At 52.3% G+C, this 13,026-nt stretch overlaps 1 protein-coding gene across 1 annotated transcript in view; it reads left to right on the forward strand.

The window, feature by feature from the left end:
* Slc26a9 (solute carrier family 26 member 9) overlaps positions 1-12,548 on the forward strand; it is a 51,514-nt gene extending 38,966 nt beyond the window's left edge. The window contains 14 exon segments of the mRNA XM_052736695.1: positions 250-363; positions 530-607; positions 1,619-1,714; positions 3,629-3,735; positions 4,440-4,509; positions 4,599-4,691; positions 4,829-4,942; positions 5,408-5,689; positions 6,575-6,629; positions 7,389-7,531; positions 8,547-8,618; positions 10,140-10,183; positions 10,417-10,556; positions 10,559-12,548. Coding sequence (XP_052592655.1) covers positions 250-363; positions 530-607; positions 1,619-1,714; positions 3,629-3,735; positions 4,440-4,509; positions 4,599-4,691; positions 4,829-4,942; positions 5,408-5,689; positions 6,575-6,629; positions 7,389-7,531; positions 8,547-8,618; positions 10,140-10,183; positions 10,417-10,556; positions 10,559-10,704 — 1,554 coding nt within the window. The 3' untranslated portion in view covers positions 10,705-12,548.
* Positions 12,549-13,026: the final 478 nt, after the last annotated feature.

Below are 13,026 nucleotides of genomic sequence, written 5' to 3' on the forward strand. Positions count from 1 at the left end.
AGCACTGGGATTACACGTCCACTTTTTTTTTTTACACGGATGCTGGGCATCTGAACCCAGGTCCTCATGCCCGTGCAGCAAGTATTTACCTGCTGAGCCATCTCCCCAGCCTGAGGCTAGCCTTTTGAGTGGTAGAGTGTGGTCATACAGCATCACAGTCCCTTCCAAACCAAGCCTCAGGCTCCCCTCACCCAGATGACTGCTGGCACCTGGCCCCTACTCCCCACCAACCCTGCCCTCTCTCCCTAGGAGATGATCGCCCTGGGCTGCAGCAACTTCTTCGGCTCCTTTTTCAAGATCCACGTCATTTGCTGTGCCCTCTCTGTCACGCTGGCCGTGGACGGGGCTGGAGGAAGGTCTCAGGTGAGCCTTGTCGCAGGGAACCCAGGGAGGAGTGGAAACGGAGCAATTGTTCCAGAGAGTTCCGGGTGCCACAGGCATGCCCTCCTTAGCCAGCTAGTTTTCATTCCACAAAAGATGAGCCGCGAGACGCCCATGCCCACTCACTCCCAGCTCTTTCTCCGACTAGGTGGCAAGCTTGTGTGTGTCTCTGGTGGTGATGATCACCATGCTGGTCCTGGGGTCCTATCTGTACCCTCTCCCCAAGGTAAGAGCCCAGCTGAGAGCAGGGGACAATGACAGCCTCCAGCAAGAACAATCCCGAAGAGTGGGAGTGGCACTTGTTGGGTTGCCAAGGGCCACCACTGTCACACTTGGTGTCAGTACCCTATGAAGTAAACAACAGAGATCTTCTTTCTGGGTTACACTGGTGAGGGAGACTGAGGTTGACAGTCTGACTTGTCTAGTGAGGCTGTGTGGGATTGGTTTCAACCTGTGGATTTCTGGGAGCTTGGTCTCTTTGCTGAAGGGTAGAGGACAAGGTATCGGGGAGCGCAGGTGTAGATGTAACCAACCTTCTTATTAAATAAGAAACACAGAACCAATGCAAAGAAGGAAGCCAAGAGGTCAGAGCTAAGAGCTAAAACCTTACCCTTCCTCCTGCGGTGGTCCTACCTCTCCGAACCAGAGCTACCCCTGTGTTAAAGTCTTTATATAGAGTTCCTGTTCTGCCTTCTCATTGGTTGTAAACCCAACCACATGACCGCCTCGTCACGGCCTGTCTGTATAGGCTTCCAGGTTTTCTATGATTGGTATTGAAATTAAAGGCATGTGTATCCAATAATGGCTGTATCCCTGAACACACAGAGACTTACCCAGCTCTGCCTACCAAGTGCTGGGATTACAAGCGTACGCCACCACTGCCCTGCTTTCCTATGGCTTGCTAACAGCTCTGACCCCCGGGCAACTTTATTTATTAACATACAAATAACATTTTAATACAAATAAAATATCACCATACGCAGGGCACCCACACGGCCTCTTACATGTAAGGTGTGAGTCATTCGGGGATGCAGAGAGAGGGTAAATGTAAAGGCGGGACCACAATGAACCCTTTGGCTCAAGAGGCTGTACTTTCCAATCCCAAGATTGAGGGGGAGTTTAGGGAAAGCCCTGGAACTCTAGCTTTGTCCTGCCAGGCTCCAGGGGCAGGTGTGTGGGGGAAGGACAAGATGAAGGGCTACCGCAAGTGACCCAAAGCAATGGTCTGCTTCTCCAGGCTGTGCTAGGAGCCCTGATAGCTGTCAACCTCAAGAACTCCCTCAAGCAACTCAGTGACCCCTACTACCTGTGGAGGAAGAGCAAGCTGGACTGCGTAAGTGCGGGGTAGTCTCCAGTGACCCACAGATGCTCCCACCCTCCTCTAACCCCGCAGCTCTGGCCTGATGCAAGACCCTCCTGTCTCTAGTTCCCAGGGGCTGAGAAGCCAGGCTTCAGAGAGAGGCATTCTTTGTTCAAACCTAACTCAACCACTCCCTGGCTCTGTAGCCAATAGCAAACTCCTTTACCTCTCGAAGCCTCGGCTTCCGCGCTTGTGAAGTGAGCACATCCAACTTCAGGATGGCTCGTGAAGAAGACGGGATTAGGGAACTGCGTGTGGTCTGAGTTGCACTTGTGGTCAACAGAACGTAGTAGCTATTATTTTTATAACTTACTACCCACACCTCCCCTAATCAAAGGAGATCGCTCCGTAAAAAAAGCTTAGAACATAAAACCAGAAGATCAGGATCCTGAGCAAGCTTCGAGACTTCTCTAGGGCTCTACTTCCCCATCTGTGTGTGGGATGAGGTTGTGTTCCGCATCAAAGATCGGCTCTAAAGATTAGATGAATCACAATGGGTAAGCGCCATGCTACGTAAAACATCCAGCGATGGTGACTTCATACTTGAGCTGTGCCTTCACAGGCAGTACTGATAAAGGGTCCAGTGTACTGACGCTGCCTTATTTCCACCTAAGCTCACCCACCATAGCCCAGAGACGAGACTTACTAAACGCTGTTGGGGATGACAAAAATCGAGGTTCAGCATGGTTACGTAAATAAATCATCAGAGGCAATGGAGGAAGAAAGAGGCAGGGTCTGGCTGGAAACTCCCTGCTAGGCTCCAGACTTCTGGACTGTCCTGCCTCTCATAGGCAGAGGCTTGCCCACACCACATAGGAAAGGAAATCTTTTTTTTTTTTTTTGTTTTTCGAGACAGGGTTTCTCTGTGTAGCTTTGCGCCTTTCCTGGGACTCGCTTGGTAGCCCAGGCTGGCCTTGAACTCACAGAGATCCGCCTGGCTCTGCCTCCTGAGTGCTGGGATTAAAGGCGTGCGCCACCACCGCCTGGCAAGGAAAGGAAATCTTTAAAGTCAGGAAATGTGTGGTCCCTCTGAGGACTCCTGGCGAGTGACAGAGATAGGAAGAAATGAAATGTTCTAATTCCCAGCTCGTGGATCTGCTTTTACCACACGGCACCCATCTCCTGGCTATGACCACAGTCCCTTGTAGCCATATGGTGCCATGTGACTTGATCTTGTCTGCGTCTCTCTAGAGACATCCCAACAGAGCCATTCAGAGGCTCCTGAGGGCCCTTGGGGGACAACACACCCAACCAGGTCCCCTGCCCCACGTTTTCTGTTCGTGAGCTGAGTTCCCATCAACGCACACACACACGTCACTGTCAGACAGGAAGAAAGCTCACGTTTTCTTAGGAGCACCCTGCAAGCCCAGGAACGATGGCTCTCTGACCTTTCAATCTTCTTGCTGAGTGGACCTCATTTTCCCTTTTATGAACTAGAAAACTGGCCCACACAGCTACACAATCCAGAACCCAGCTTTGAACCCGGGGAGCGCCCGAGCCCAGGGCATGCTCTCCTGGCTCTGCTCATGCCGTCTCTCGGTGCACACTTCTACCATCTGTGAAAATAGAAGGCTAGAATTCTATTTTTAAAACTAGGCCAAGGACTGGGGTTGGGGGGTGGAGCTCAATGGTAGAGTACTTGTCTAGGATGTGAAGCCCTGCATTCAATCCCCAGCTCTGAAAAAAAAAAAAAAATCAAGAGCTGCACTCCATGTAAGAGAAACGGGCAAGCAAACCAAAGTACCAGCACGTGACCCGTTACAAAAATTAAGCAAGAACGGAAGGAGAGATCTGAGTTGGGCAGGCCAATTAGGGCCTTGGCTAACCCCAGAAGACTTCCTGAAAGGGGCAGTTTTTCTCCCCAGACTGACCTCTCTCTCTTCACAGTGTGTCTGGGTGGTCAGCTTCCTCTCCTCCTTCTTCCTGAGCCTGCCCTATGGCGTAGCAGTGGGCGTCGCCTTCTCCATCCTGGTTGTGGTCTTCCAGACCCAGTTGTAAGTGACAACCTCATCCCTCCCTGGCCCAGTCTGAGGTTGCTGGGCCAGTCTGCAAGGGCACTCCCAGGCCAAGGCCCAGCATAGCACACTGTCCCCTCTGCCTTCTGGGCCCAGCACAGGGACATGCTGGCTGCCAGACCTCAGAAGTAGATAACCCAGCCAGGACGGTGGGCATAGACTGAGCTGTGTGATGTCTGTCCCCGAAAACCCCAGAGCAAACCAGCATGGTTTCAGGGGGCTGGGGGTGAGGTGGGGGGAACAGACAAGGAAGGGTGAGTAGACCTTCCCACCCGCCCTTCCAGAAGCACTGTGGGAACCTCAGCTCAAATGGGACCCTGCCCTGGAGAACACTAGGTCAGAGGACGGACTCCTCCAAAAGAAGCCATTAGCACAGGCCGAGGATGCTACCGAGGAGGTCAGGGTGTGGCTAAGGACAATGCTGAGTGTAGGAGAAGCCAGGAAGTGATGGCTTTGTCACCTGTGTGGCCTTCTCTCTCCTGAGTCCCAGTCTGGGGGGCTACATCAACATATGCCTGGCTGTAGACCAGCCGCAGCCCAGCAGGCCCAGGTCCCCAGGGCAGAAAGACTAACAAACCAGCCTGCCTGAGGACAGGAGTCCTGGCTGGTTCTCCTTGTCCCCGCCCCAGAATCTCTCCAAGCTGCTAGCATCCTTACCCTCCACCCTCCCCATCTCCCTCCAGTCGAAATGGCTCCACACTAGCCCAGGTCATGGACACGGACATCTATGTGAACCCCAAGACCTACAACAGGGTACGTCATCCAAGCTCGGGACCTCCCTGCTTCACTCTGTCCCCTCCCCGAGACCTATCTGTGACCTGAGCTCAGTCTCCCTGTCACAGGTCCAGGAAATTGAGGGGGTTAAGATTGTGACTTACTGCTCCCCGCTCTACTTTGCCAACTCAGAGATCTTCAGGCAAAAGGTCATTGCCAAGGTAAGGCTCCATCCTTGCTGACCAGAGGGCTGAAGAGAGAGTGGCCGGAAGATGGGAGGCAGAAAGGGGTTAGGAGCCAAGGGCAGGCCATCCCACAAAGGTTGAGACCAAGGTTGCTGTTGGCCCTCTCCCCACAGACAGGTATGGACCCCCAGAAAATATTGCTCGCCAAGCAGAAATATCTCCGGAGGCAGGAGAAGAGAGTGTCGATGCCCACACAGCAGAGGAAGTCCCTCTTCATGAAAACCAAGGTGAACTGAGGCCAGGACCACCTCCATGCCCTTTCTGATCTTGACCCTGGCTCCCAGCCTCCAGCACATTGAGAGGCAGGCAGGAAGTCTCTGAGAGCGCTGCTGGGCACCCTTCTAAGGGAAGGCTGCCAGCTCCCGGAGTAACCACTGCCCCCTATCTCCAGTGGGAATTTCCTAGGTGCCCAGGCTGTGTGAGGGTGAGAGGGTGGGAGAAGCAGGCAGGCATGGACAAATTTACAGGGAGTCCTGCTGTCTCTCGAGGGGCTTCCTCTCAAGCTGAGTGACCAAGGCTGCCGGCTTCTCTGGAAGGTTCTTCCCACTTGGATTGGGAGAGAGAGAAGCTTGCAGACCTCCCGCAGGAAGGACTTTAGGGGAAGCCTGTATCCACTACCAAGCTGAGATGTTACCTGCCTCTGCTTGGGGTTCACCTGTCACAGTCCCTGACTGTCCCCTTCCCTCCCACAGACGGTCTCTCTGCAGGAACTCCAGCAGGACTTTGAAACGGCTCCCTCAACTGACCCCAACAATAACCAAGCGCCTGCAGGGGACGCCAACATATCCTACATCACCTTCAGCCCAAACACCTCGGCAGCTGCCCCGTGTGAGCCGCCCACCTCAGCTCAGTCCCCCAGGGAGCCTAGTGACACGCTCGCCAGCGTCCCACCCTTCGTCACCTTCCACACTCTCATCCTCGACATGAGTGGAGTCAGCTTCGTGGACCTGATGGGCATCAAAACCCTAGCCAAGGTGAGGCCTCGTGAGGCAGGGAGGAGGGTGTGTGTGCCCCTACTCCTGCCCACTTCCCTCCAGGCCCTCGTTTGAACTCGCTGAAGGAGGTTCCAGACCCTAGGGAGCAGGGTGGGTACACTCTTAGGGCAATGAGGTGTTGGAGCAAGCTCCCTGAGCCTCAACACATCCACCAAGGCCATCCTGAGTTCTTTTTTTACGTCATCAGTCCCCCAGAACCCACCTTGGATCCTCTGAATGAGGCCAGTTTGGCCCCTGATTCTGCTGCCCCTTCCTGCACTCAACAGCCACGTCAGGAGAGAGGGAACCATAACAATGGTGTGCCCCAAACAGGCAGCCTGCGAATGCCATGGATAGGAGGGCCCATCTGATTACTAATCAGTGGCCCTGTAAACGTCAGTTTGACAGCAAGCCTCGGAAGGGCTCGGATGAAGGCAACCCAGGAGGTCAGAGGGGCACAGAGACTGTACTGGCTGATGTCACTACCGGACAGGGACAGCAAAGGTCCCTCCCTGGTGTTGAGCTCTGCTAGCTTCTCTAGCCTGGACCTGGATTCCCGGACTTCACCACGTTGCCTAACCCAGCCTTGGTCCTGAGCATTGAAAAAGGGCCACGGTGACTTTAAGTGTCTGCCACACTGGCAAAGCCCCATTTCCGCTCCACTTTTCAGAGAGGCCTTGGCCAACACTCCAGAGAGACGTGGGGTGTGCTCTGCCACTCATGCCTGTGGCTGCCAGGGCCCTCAGGACGGCTTGTTTGTTTGGCTTCCCCTCTGGAGTGTGTTTCGTGAGTCCCTCTTAAGACCCACTCAGAACATTCCTTTCCTTTCTTTTCTCCCCCGTTGCCTTCCCCTCCTCCCCTCCTCTCCCCTCCCCACCCCTCTAGCTGAGCTCCACCTACGGGAAGATCGGAGTCCAGATCTTCCTGGTGAACATCCATGGTAAGGAAAGTGGGGCTTGGGTGGGCCTTTAGGGGACCAGAGGCTGGAGGGGGTGCAGATGCAGAGGGGACAGGTTGGTGAGCATCCTGGGGGCGGGGTGTGTTGATGTGGTTGAGAGCAGACAGGATTATAATCTGCTCGCCACTGCCGCTAACTTGCATGTATCCTGACTCAGGTCAGCCAAGTCACTTTACTCTTTGGGGTCCATCTTCACCCATGTAAATCGGAGGTTTGGCTGGTTGGACTTGGGATCCTTTCCAAATAAGATCCATGGATCTGTAGAACCCCAGAAAACCCACATACCCTAACTTCCCAGACACTTGTCTCCAGAGCATGCTTTAAGCAGCTCCAAGGACATGCCTCAGAGCAAAGGACTCTCACTGAATTTTCACCTATGCCTAGTACAGACAGCACACAAGGACCCAAGAGATATATGAAGGAGATGTGCAGATACCGCCCAGTGGGACTCTGCAAGGGCCCCATAATGAGCATGTTCATTACTCTTACCCTCGATGAACACTCCCCGGAAACCATCTCCAGAGTGTGATGTGTTAACCTTTCCTTGGCAAGCAACTTCTCAAATCCAAAAACTTCCTTCCGCACTAGGTTGAGGGCTCAGTATTTTCAAGATCGTACTGCCCTCTGCTGTCCAGAACTGATATTGCAGGGCCAATTGTCCTCTTCACCAGCCCCTCCCTCCCTCCAGCTCCAAACCACAAAGGCCGCTCCTTTTTCCTCACCGTACCTGTCTCCTTCCAGCCCAGGTGTACAATGACATCAGCCATGGAGGAGTCTTTGAAGATGGGTGTGTCCAGCGCAATCACGTGTTCCCCAGCATCCACGATGCGGTCCTCTTTGCCCAGGCGAATACCAGACAAGCCCCGGCAAGCAGCTTCCAAGGGGTAAGGTCTCCCTCCACACACACCTGAAGAATCCTAGGGCTCCCACAAACAGGAGGACCAATGCATGTTAGAAAGAACGGGAGATGGTTTCAGTTCCATCACCAATTCTGCCACCACACTCTTGAATCTCCGTTTCCCTATCTGTAGAATGGGCACCACCAACCATCACCTGCCACACGTGGCTTTTCATTGTTTCTGGTTAGGGTGAAGTAATGGTTATACATTCTTATACAAAAACATAATTTTACTGACTGCTCCGTGTATCTGGAGTCTCGCCGGCCACCACCTTCACTGTTTTGTAGTGGGTGTCCTGGCTTGGAGATTTCAGGCTTGGAGGGAGAGGCTGAGTTTTGTCTCAGCCTCTTGGCATTTAATTTACTAGCTCAGGGAGTGATATGAGATACAAATAACTGTCTAAAACTTCAGAAGCTGAAGAGCCAGACCCAGCCTCCTCTCACTTGCAGGGCCTGGGAGACTATGGAAGCATTCTGATTCATGAGCTTTGTCCACAGGGACTCTTGGAGAATCCTTACTTATCATTTCACCAATAATATCCAGTTATGTGGGTCCTGGGAATCTAACTTGGGTTCTCTGGCTTGGTGATGAGTGCCTTTGCCCATCAAGCCATCCCTCCCAACCTTGTTTTAGTATTTACAAAAATTTACATTGCATATAGTCTCTGTTACCTATTATGAATTACATACACAATGCATACACACACCTTAGAACAGTACAGTAAGAAAGCCAGAAAAGGGAGTCAGATTATCCTGCCTTTGCAGAATTCCAGAGAAAGGAAAGGAATTCCAAGGTCAGGCAGCCTGTGCCTCCCTGCCTATAATGCCCATGAGGCAGGTCCTATGGGCACCTGCCTGTGGCTGTGCTGTATCATGAGGCAGCCAGGGGAGGGCCAGAGAAGGGGATGAGGGAAGCGTGGGGTCCTCTCAAACATCCTTCCTGCCACCGTGCACCTCCCTCCGATACCCAAACTCACCCTGCACCCGCTCCCTTCCCTCAGGCTCCGGGAGACACTGAGCTCTCCTTGTGTGACTCCGAAGAGGACGGTCCCAGCTATTGGGACTTAGAGCGGGTGAGTAGAGGGGCAAGGGTGAGGGAGGAGAGGGAGGGGGACCTGCTTCTGCAGAAGGTGTTTGCTCCCTGTCCTCTCCAGTTCAGAGCAGCAACCTTGAGGGTGGCGAGGTTTCCCCTTTCTTGTAATAATAGATCTCGATTCCCCTCAGCATCAGCACACACACACACACACACACACACACACACACACACACACACACATGTATACACACTCATATACACACACACACATAAACACACACACACACACACAGAGGCATCCTGTGGAATGAGAGAGCCTCTGGACCAAGTCCCAGAGAATTGCTGTCTATTCTTAAATCTCTGGTGTGCCAACCCTGTGACTGTGGCCAATCCACGCGACATCACTGGGCCTGTTGTTACTGTCTGTAAAATAAGACACATTTAGTTCAGCTGTCCCCACCAGGACTGGCAGACAAGGCCACTCGTTTTCCATCAATTCATGAGGTGTTCATGGAACTCCTACTGCTTACCTGACGCTGTTGCAGGTGGACATACAGGCAGTGAACAAAGGCCCCTGTTCTTTGGAAACTACATTCTGGGAGAATTCGATGAAGTTTAAGGGGCATAAATGAATTATTACTGCAACTAGATAAGCATTTAAAACTAAAAGCTCGAGAGACGTCTCAGAGGTTAAGAGCATTGGCTGCTCTTCCAGACGTCCTGAGTTCAATTCCCAGCAACCACATGGTGGCTCATAACCATCTATAATGAGATCTGGTGCCCTCTTCTGGAGTGCAGGCACATATGCAGGCAGAACACTGTATATATAATAAATAAAAAAAGTAATAGCAGCTATTGAGAAGCAAAATAAAAAGACTGACTTAAAATAAATAAATAAATAAATAAATAAATCAAAACAAACAAACAAACAAAAAACTAAAAGCTATGCAATACAAGCTGTTACTGCCTGCTTGGGGCCTGCGAAATTTATCATCATTCCAGTGCCCGGAATTAAAAGAGAGCAGGTGAGTGCGTTTAGAGACATCTGGACTTGAACCCGTTAAAAGTAGCATCTCTCTTCCCATTCTTTCTGGGTTTGAGTCCCATGGTCCTCTGAGTATGTCACTCAGAGTACTGATGACAGGCGAGGACACCTGAGATCTAACAGGCTGATCCCCATGTCCTCTTGGAATCTCCAGCATATTTCCTAAAAACTGAAAATCTAGATGGGACAGAAATAATACAGCTTCTCTTGTCTTGACGTTGGTGTTACCTAATGAAGCTGACACTCAGAGAGGAAAGTGTAAAAAAAACACATAGCACAGGCCGATGGGACACAATACACAGTTAGATGCTACCAGCACTTTTTCCCATCCCCCCAGTACCAGCTCATGTCTTATGCTAGCCTGCCTCGCCCCTGCTCAGTTGCACACAGAATCTCACTCAGGATGCTTCCTTCTGGCCTGTGGTGCATAGTCACCTCTTGGTTGCAGCCGCTCTAACTCCAGCAGGTCCAACACTCCCTTGCCCTCACCCTTCCTTCCTGTGGTCTCTGCAGGAGATGTTCGGGAGCATGTTTCACACAGAGACCCTGACTGCCCTGTGAGGGCTCGTTTGGTTCCCATACTGCCTCCTGAGCACCTGGCACCTGGGATTTCCATGGACGATAAGCCCAGGACCACAGGGAGTGACAGAGAGAAGAGTGTCCGTCCACCAAGGCTCTAGATCCTCTCTCAACTCCTTGTTTTCTGACTCCCCCCCCCCCCCCCCGCCACCTTCCCTGTCTCCCTGGGAGAGAGCCATCTTAGCCTCTGCATCTGGAGGAGCCTGTCCAGACAAGGATTGGCAAGGATGAGAGCCTGGTGGACCCACCTCATCACCCTTCCCTTCCCACTCAAGCCTGGGCCAGCAGTAAGCTTATTCTGCCCATCTGCTCATGCCCCACCCATGGCAGCTGATGGACACCTTGACTTCCAGCCTTAAGAGTGAGCCAAGAACGGAAAGATAAGAGCAACTGTCCTGAGCTGGAGTGCAGTTCAGACGGGTCTGTGGCCTGGGTGGTCTGGCCTCGGAGGGTCTCAGGCTGTCGTGGGACACAGGGATGGACTGGGTTAGAATGTTGACACTTGTCCCTCCAATTGCCTTATAGTTGTCAGCCTTGTGCCTCAAAGACACGGTACTACCCACAATCCAGGAGTCTCTGTCTCTGTGCCCCTTTCTCTCACTGTCCTGAGACTGCTGAGGATCCCCATTGCTGTCCAGCACGTCAGACTCTAGTGTGGGCGGTGGGCAGCCCCCCCCCCCCAGACTGTCAGCACTACCTCTCCAGGGACAACCCACCAGGGAGCTGACTGGGCCTCTTGAGTCGTCCCCTGCCTGGAAGCTGCCCCATTCTGGGGAGCAGGTGGCCAGCAAAATCCTCCAACGATACAGCGGCAGCTGTTACGCACAAAACCTTTCGAGAACCCCTCTTTGTGCGAGAGACATGGAAAGGGGAGTCGTTGTTAACGCAAACTCGGGGCAAACCAGTGGGTCCGAGGCCTGACAGTCCACCTGACCTCAGAGCCCACGGCGCTTCCCCTTGGGAACTCTGCCGTGTCCATTTCCGCTTGGAAAAAGCCAGCGATTTGAACTCTCTCTTATCAGCCTGTAGCCCGGAGCTGTGGCGGGAGGTCCTGACAGGCGGAGGAGGAAGTTCTGAGGTGCTAGCTTCAGCATCCAGTTGGGTACAGATGTGAAGGACTGTTCCAGACTGCATCTTCCTCTACAGGGAACTCCTAACCCTCTCAGGACCTCTTTCCCCCAGGAAAGATGAAAATGGGAATTAAATTCTCAGGAAGACAGGGAAGTAACTAGAGACATCCCACTGTTGACTTGAAAATAAATAGGTTCTCTGTCTCTGTTTCTGTCTGTCTGTCTGTCTCTCTCTGTTTCTCTCTCTGTCTCTCTCTCTGTCTCTCTGTCTCTCTCACACATACACACACACACACACACACACACACACACACACACACACACACACACACCCCTTGTAAAACTGCCATACAAGTACACAGAAAATCCGGCCTCTCCCCATTGTTCTCCAGGTTCCTTCAGTCCTGACCCCTGTGCCAACAGGCTGGGCCGGCCCAACCTGGGAGAGCATCCCACTTCTTCCTAACTTGAACCTGACCTTTGCTTTGTGTCCATGTGTGAAGTGAGCCAATGAGGCTCCTCCGCAGAGTTAAGGCACAGGGCTCTGACAAACAGCCAGCACATTCTTGGCCACAGCTGCTGCGTCTCAGTGAATTCATTATGCCATCTGGCTGCCAATGGAGCCCAAAACTTGGAAGGCTGAAAGACAATGTTATCTGGGATTCACTGTGCCCAGCACTCAAAGTGCCAAATTCCAGGAGGAAGAAAACCCCAACCAATGACAATTTACCCTCCCCTACTCCACCTCCTCCAAAGTCCAAGAAGCAGAAGGTCACAGAGCCGGAGGACATTATAAGGCCTTTTTAAACCAAGTGTCTAGATCCCATTAACCTGCAGGTCAGGCCTGGAACTGAAAGGGATTGCTGACTCACCGGTGGCCTGGGGTTTGGGTTTGTTTTGGGGGGAGGGGGCAAGGATCGGCAACATGTTGAGGCTGTATACACTCAGAACACACAGTGAAGGTGTTATTAGAAACACAGGGGACAGGGGTACAAAAAAAAGATCCCAAGAAAACTCCACAGTTGCAACTCTTGGGGCAGAGTGTAAACATCACACAGACTGCCGCTCTGGACATGACCGAGGCAGGAAGGGAGGGCGCAAGGGAACAGAATAATCCCGATTTTCAATTGCTGTGGATGTTCTTACAGACACTGACCTGTGACATAGGATTCCCTGGAAGGGCTACAAACCTTACCTCTTGAGATATTTGTATAATTTATTTAAATGCCAATCTCCTTTGTTTGTTTTGGTAATAAAGTGGTCTTGAAATGTGGCTGTGTGTATGTGCTGACATGGTTTTAAAGACTGGCGAGAAGATCCCTCCGAACAGCTGGCTTTTGCTCTGTGTCACCCTGAGAAGAGGCCATGGTGGTTTCCTCATGAGTCTCCCAGAAAGCCTCCAGATCTGTTTGCCCACCCCTTGCCATGAATACATTTGCGCGAGCCAGCCAAAGAGCAGATTGGAGAGAGGAGACTGGGCTGAGGGGCCGCTTACTCAGTGCCGGTTCTGAAAGTCAACTCGGGGCTTCTGTACCTCCAGAGGAAGGTGAGCAGTTTGATGTAATGGTGCACACCTGTAATCCCAGTACTTGGGAGACAGAGGCAGGAGGATCGAGAGTTCTAGGCCATCCTTGACTACACAATGAGTTCAAGGCCAGCCTCGGCTATACACACACACACACACACACACACACACACACACACACACACACACACACGCACGCACATGCACACACGTCATACTTTCTGCC

Source organism: Peromyscus californicus, unplaced genomic scaffold (genome assembly GCF_007827085.1).
Source record: "Peromyscus californicus insignis strain IS unplaced genomic scaffold, ASM782708v3 Scaffold_14__1_contigs__length_90479793_seg_2, whole genome shotgun sequence".
Lineage (NCBI taxonomy): Eukaryota > Metazoa > Chordata > Mammalia > Rodentia > Cricetidae > Peromyscus > Peromyscus californicus.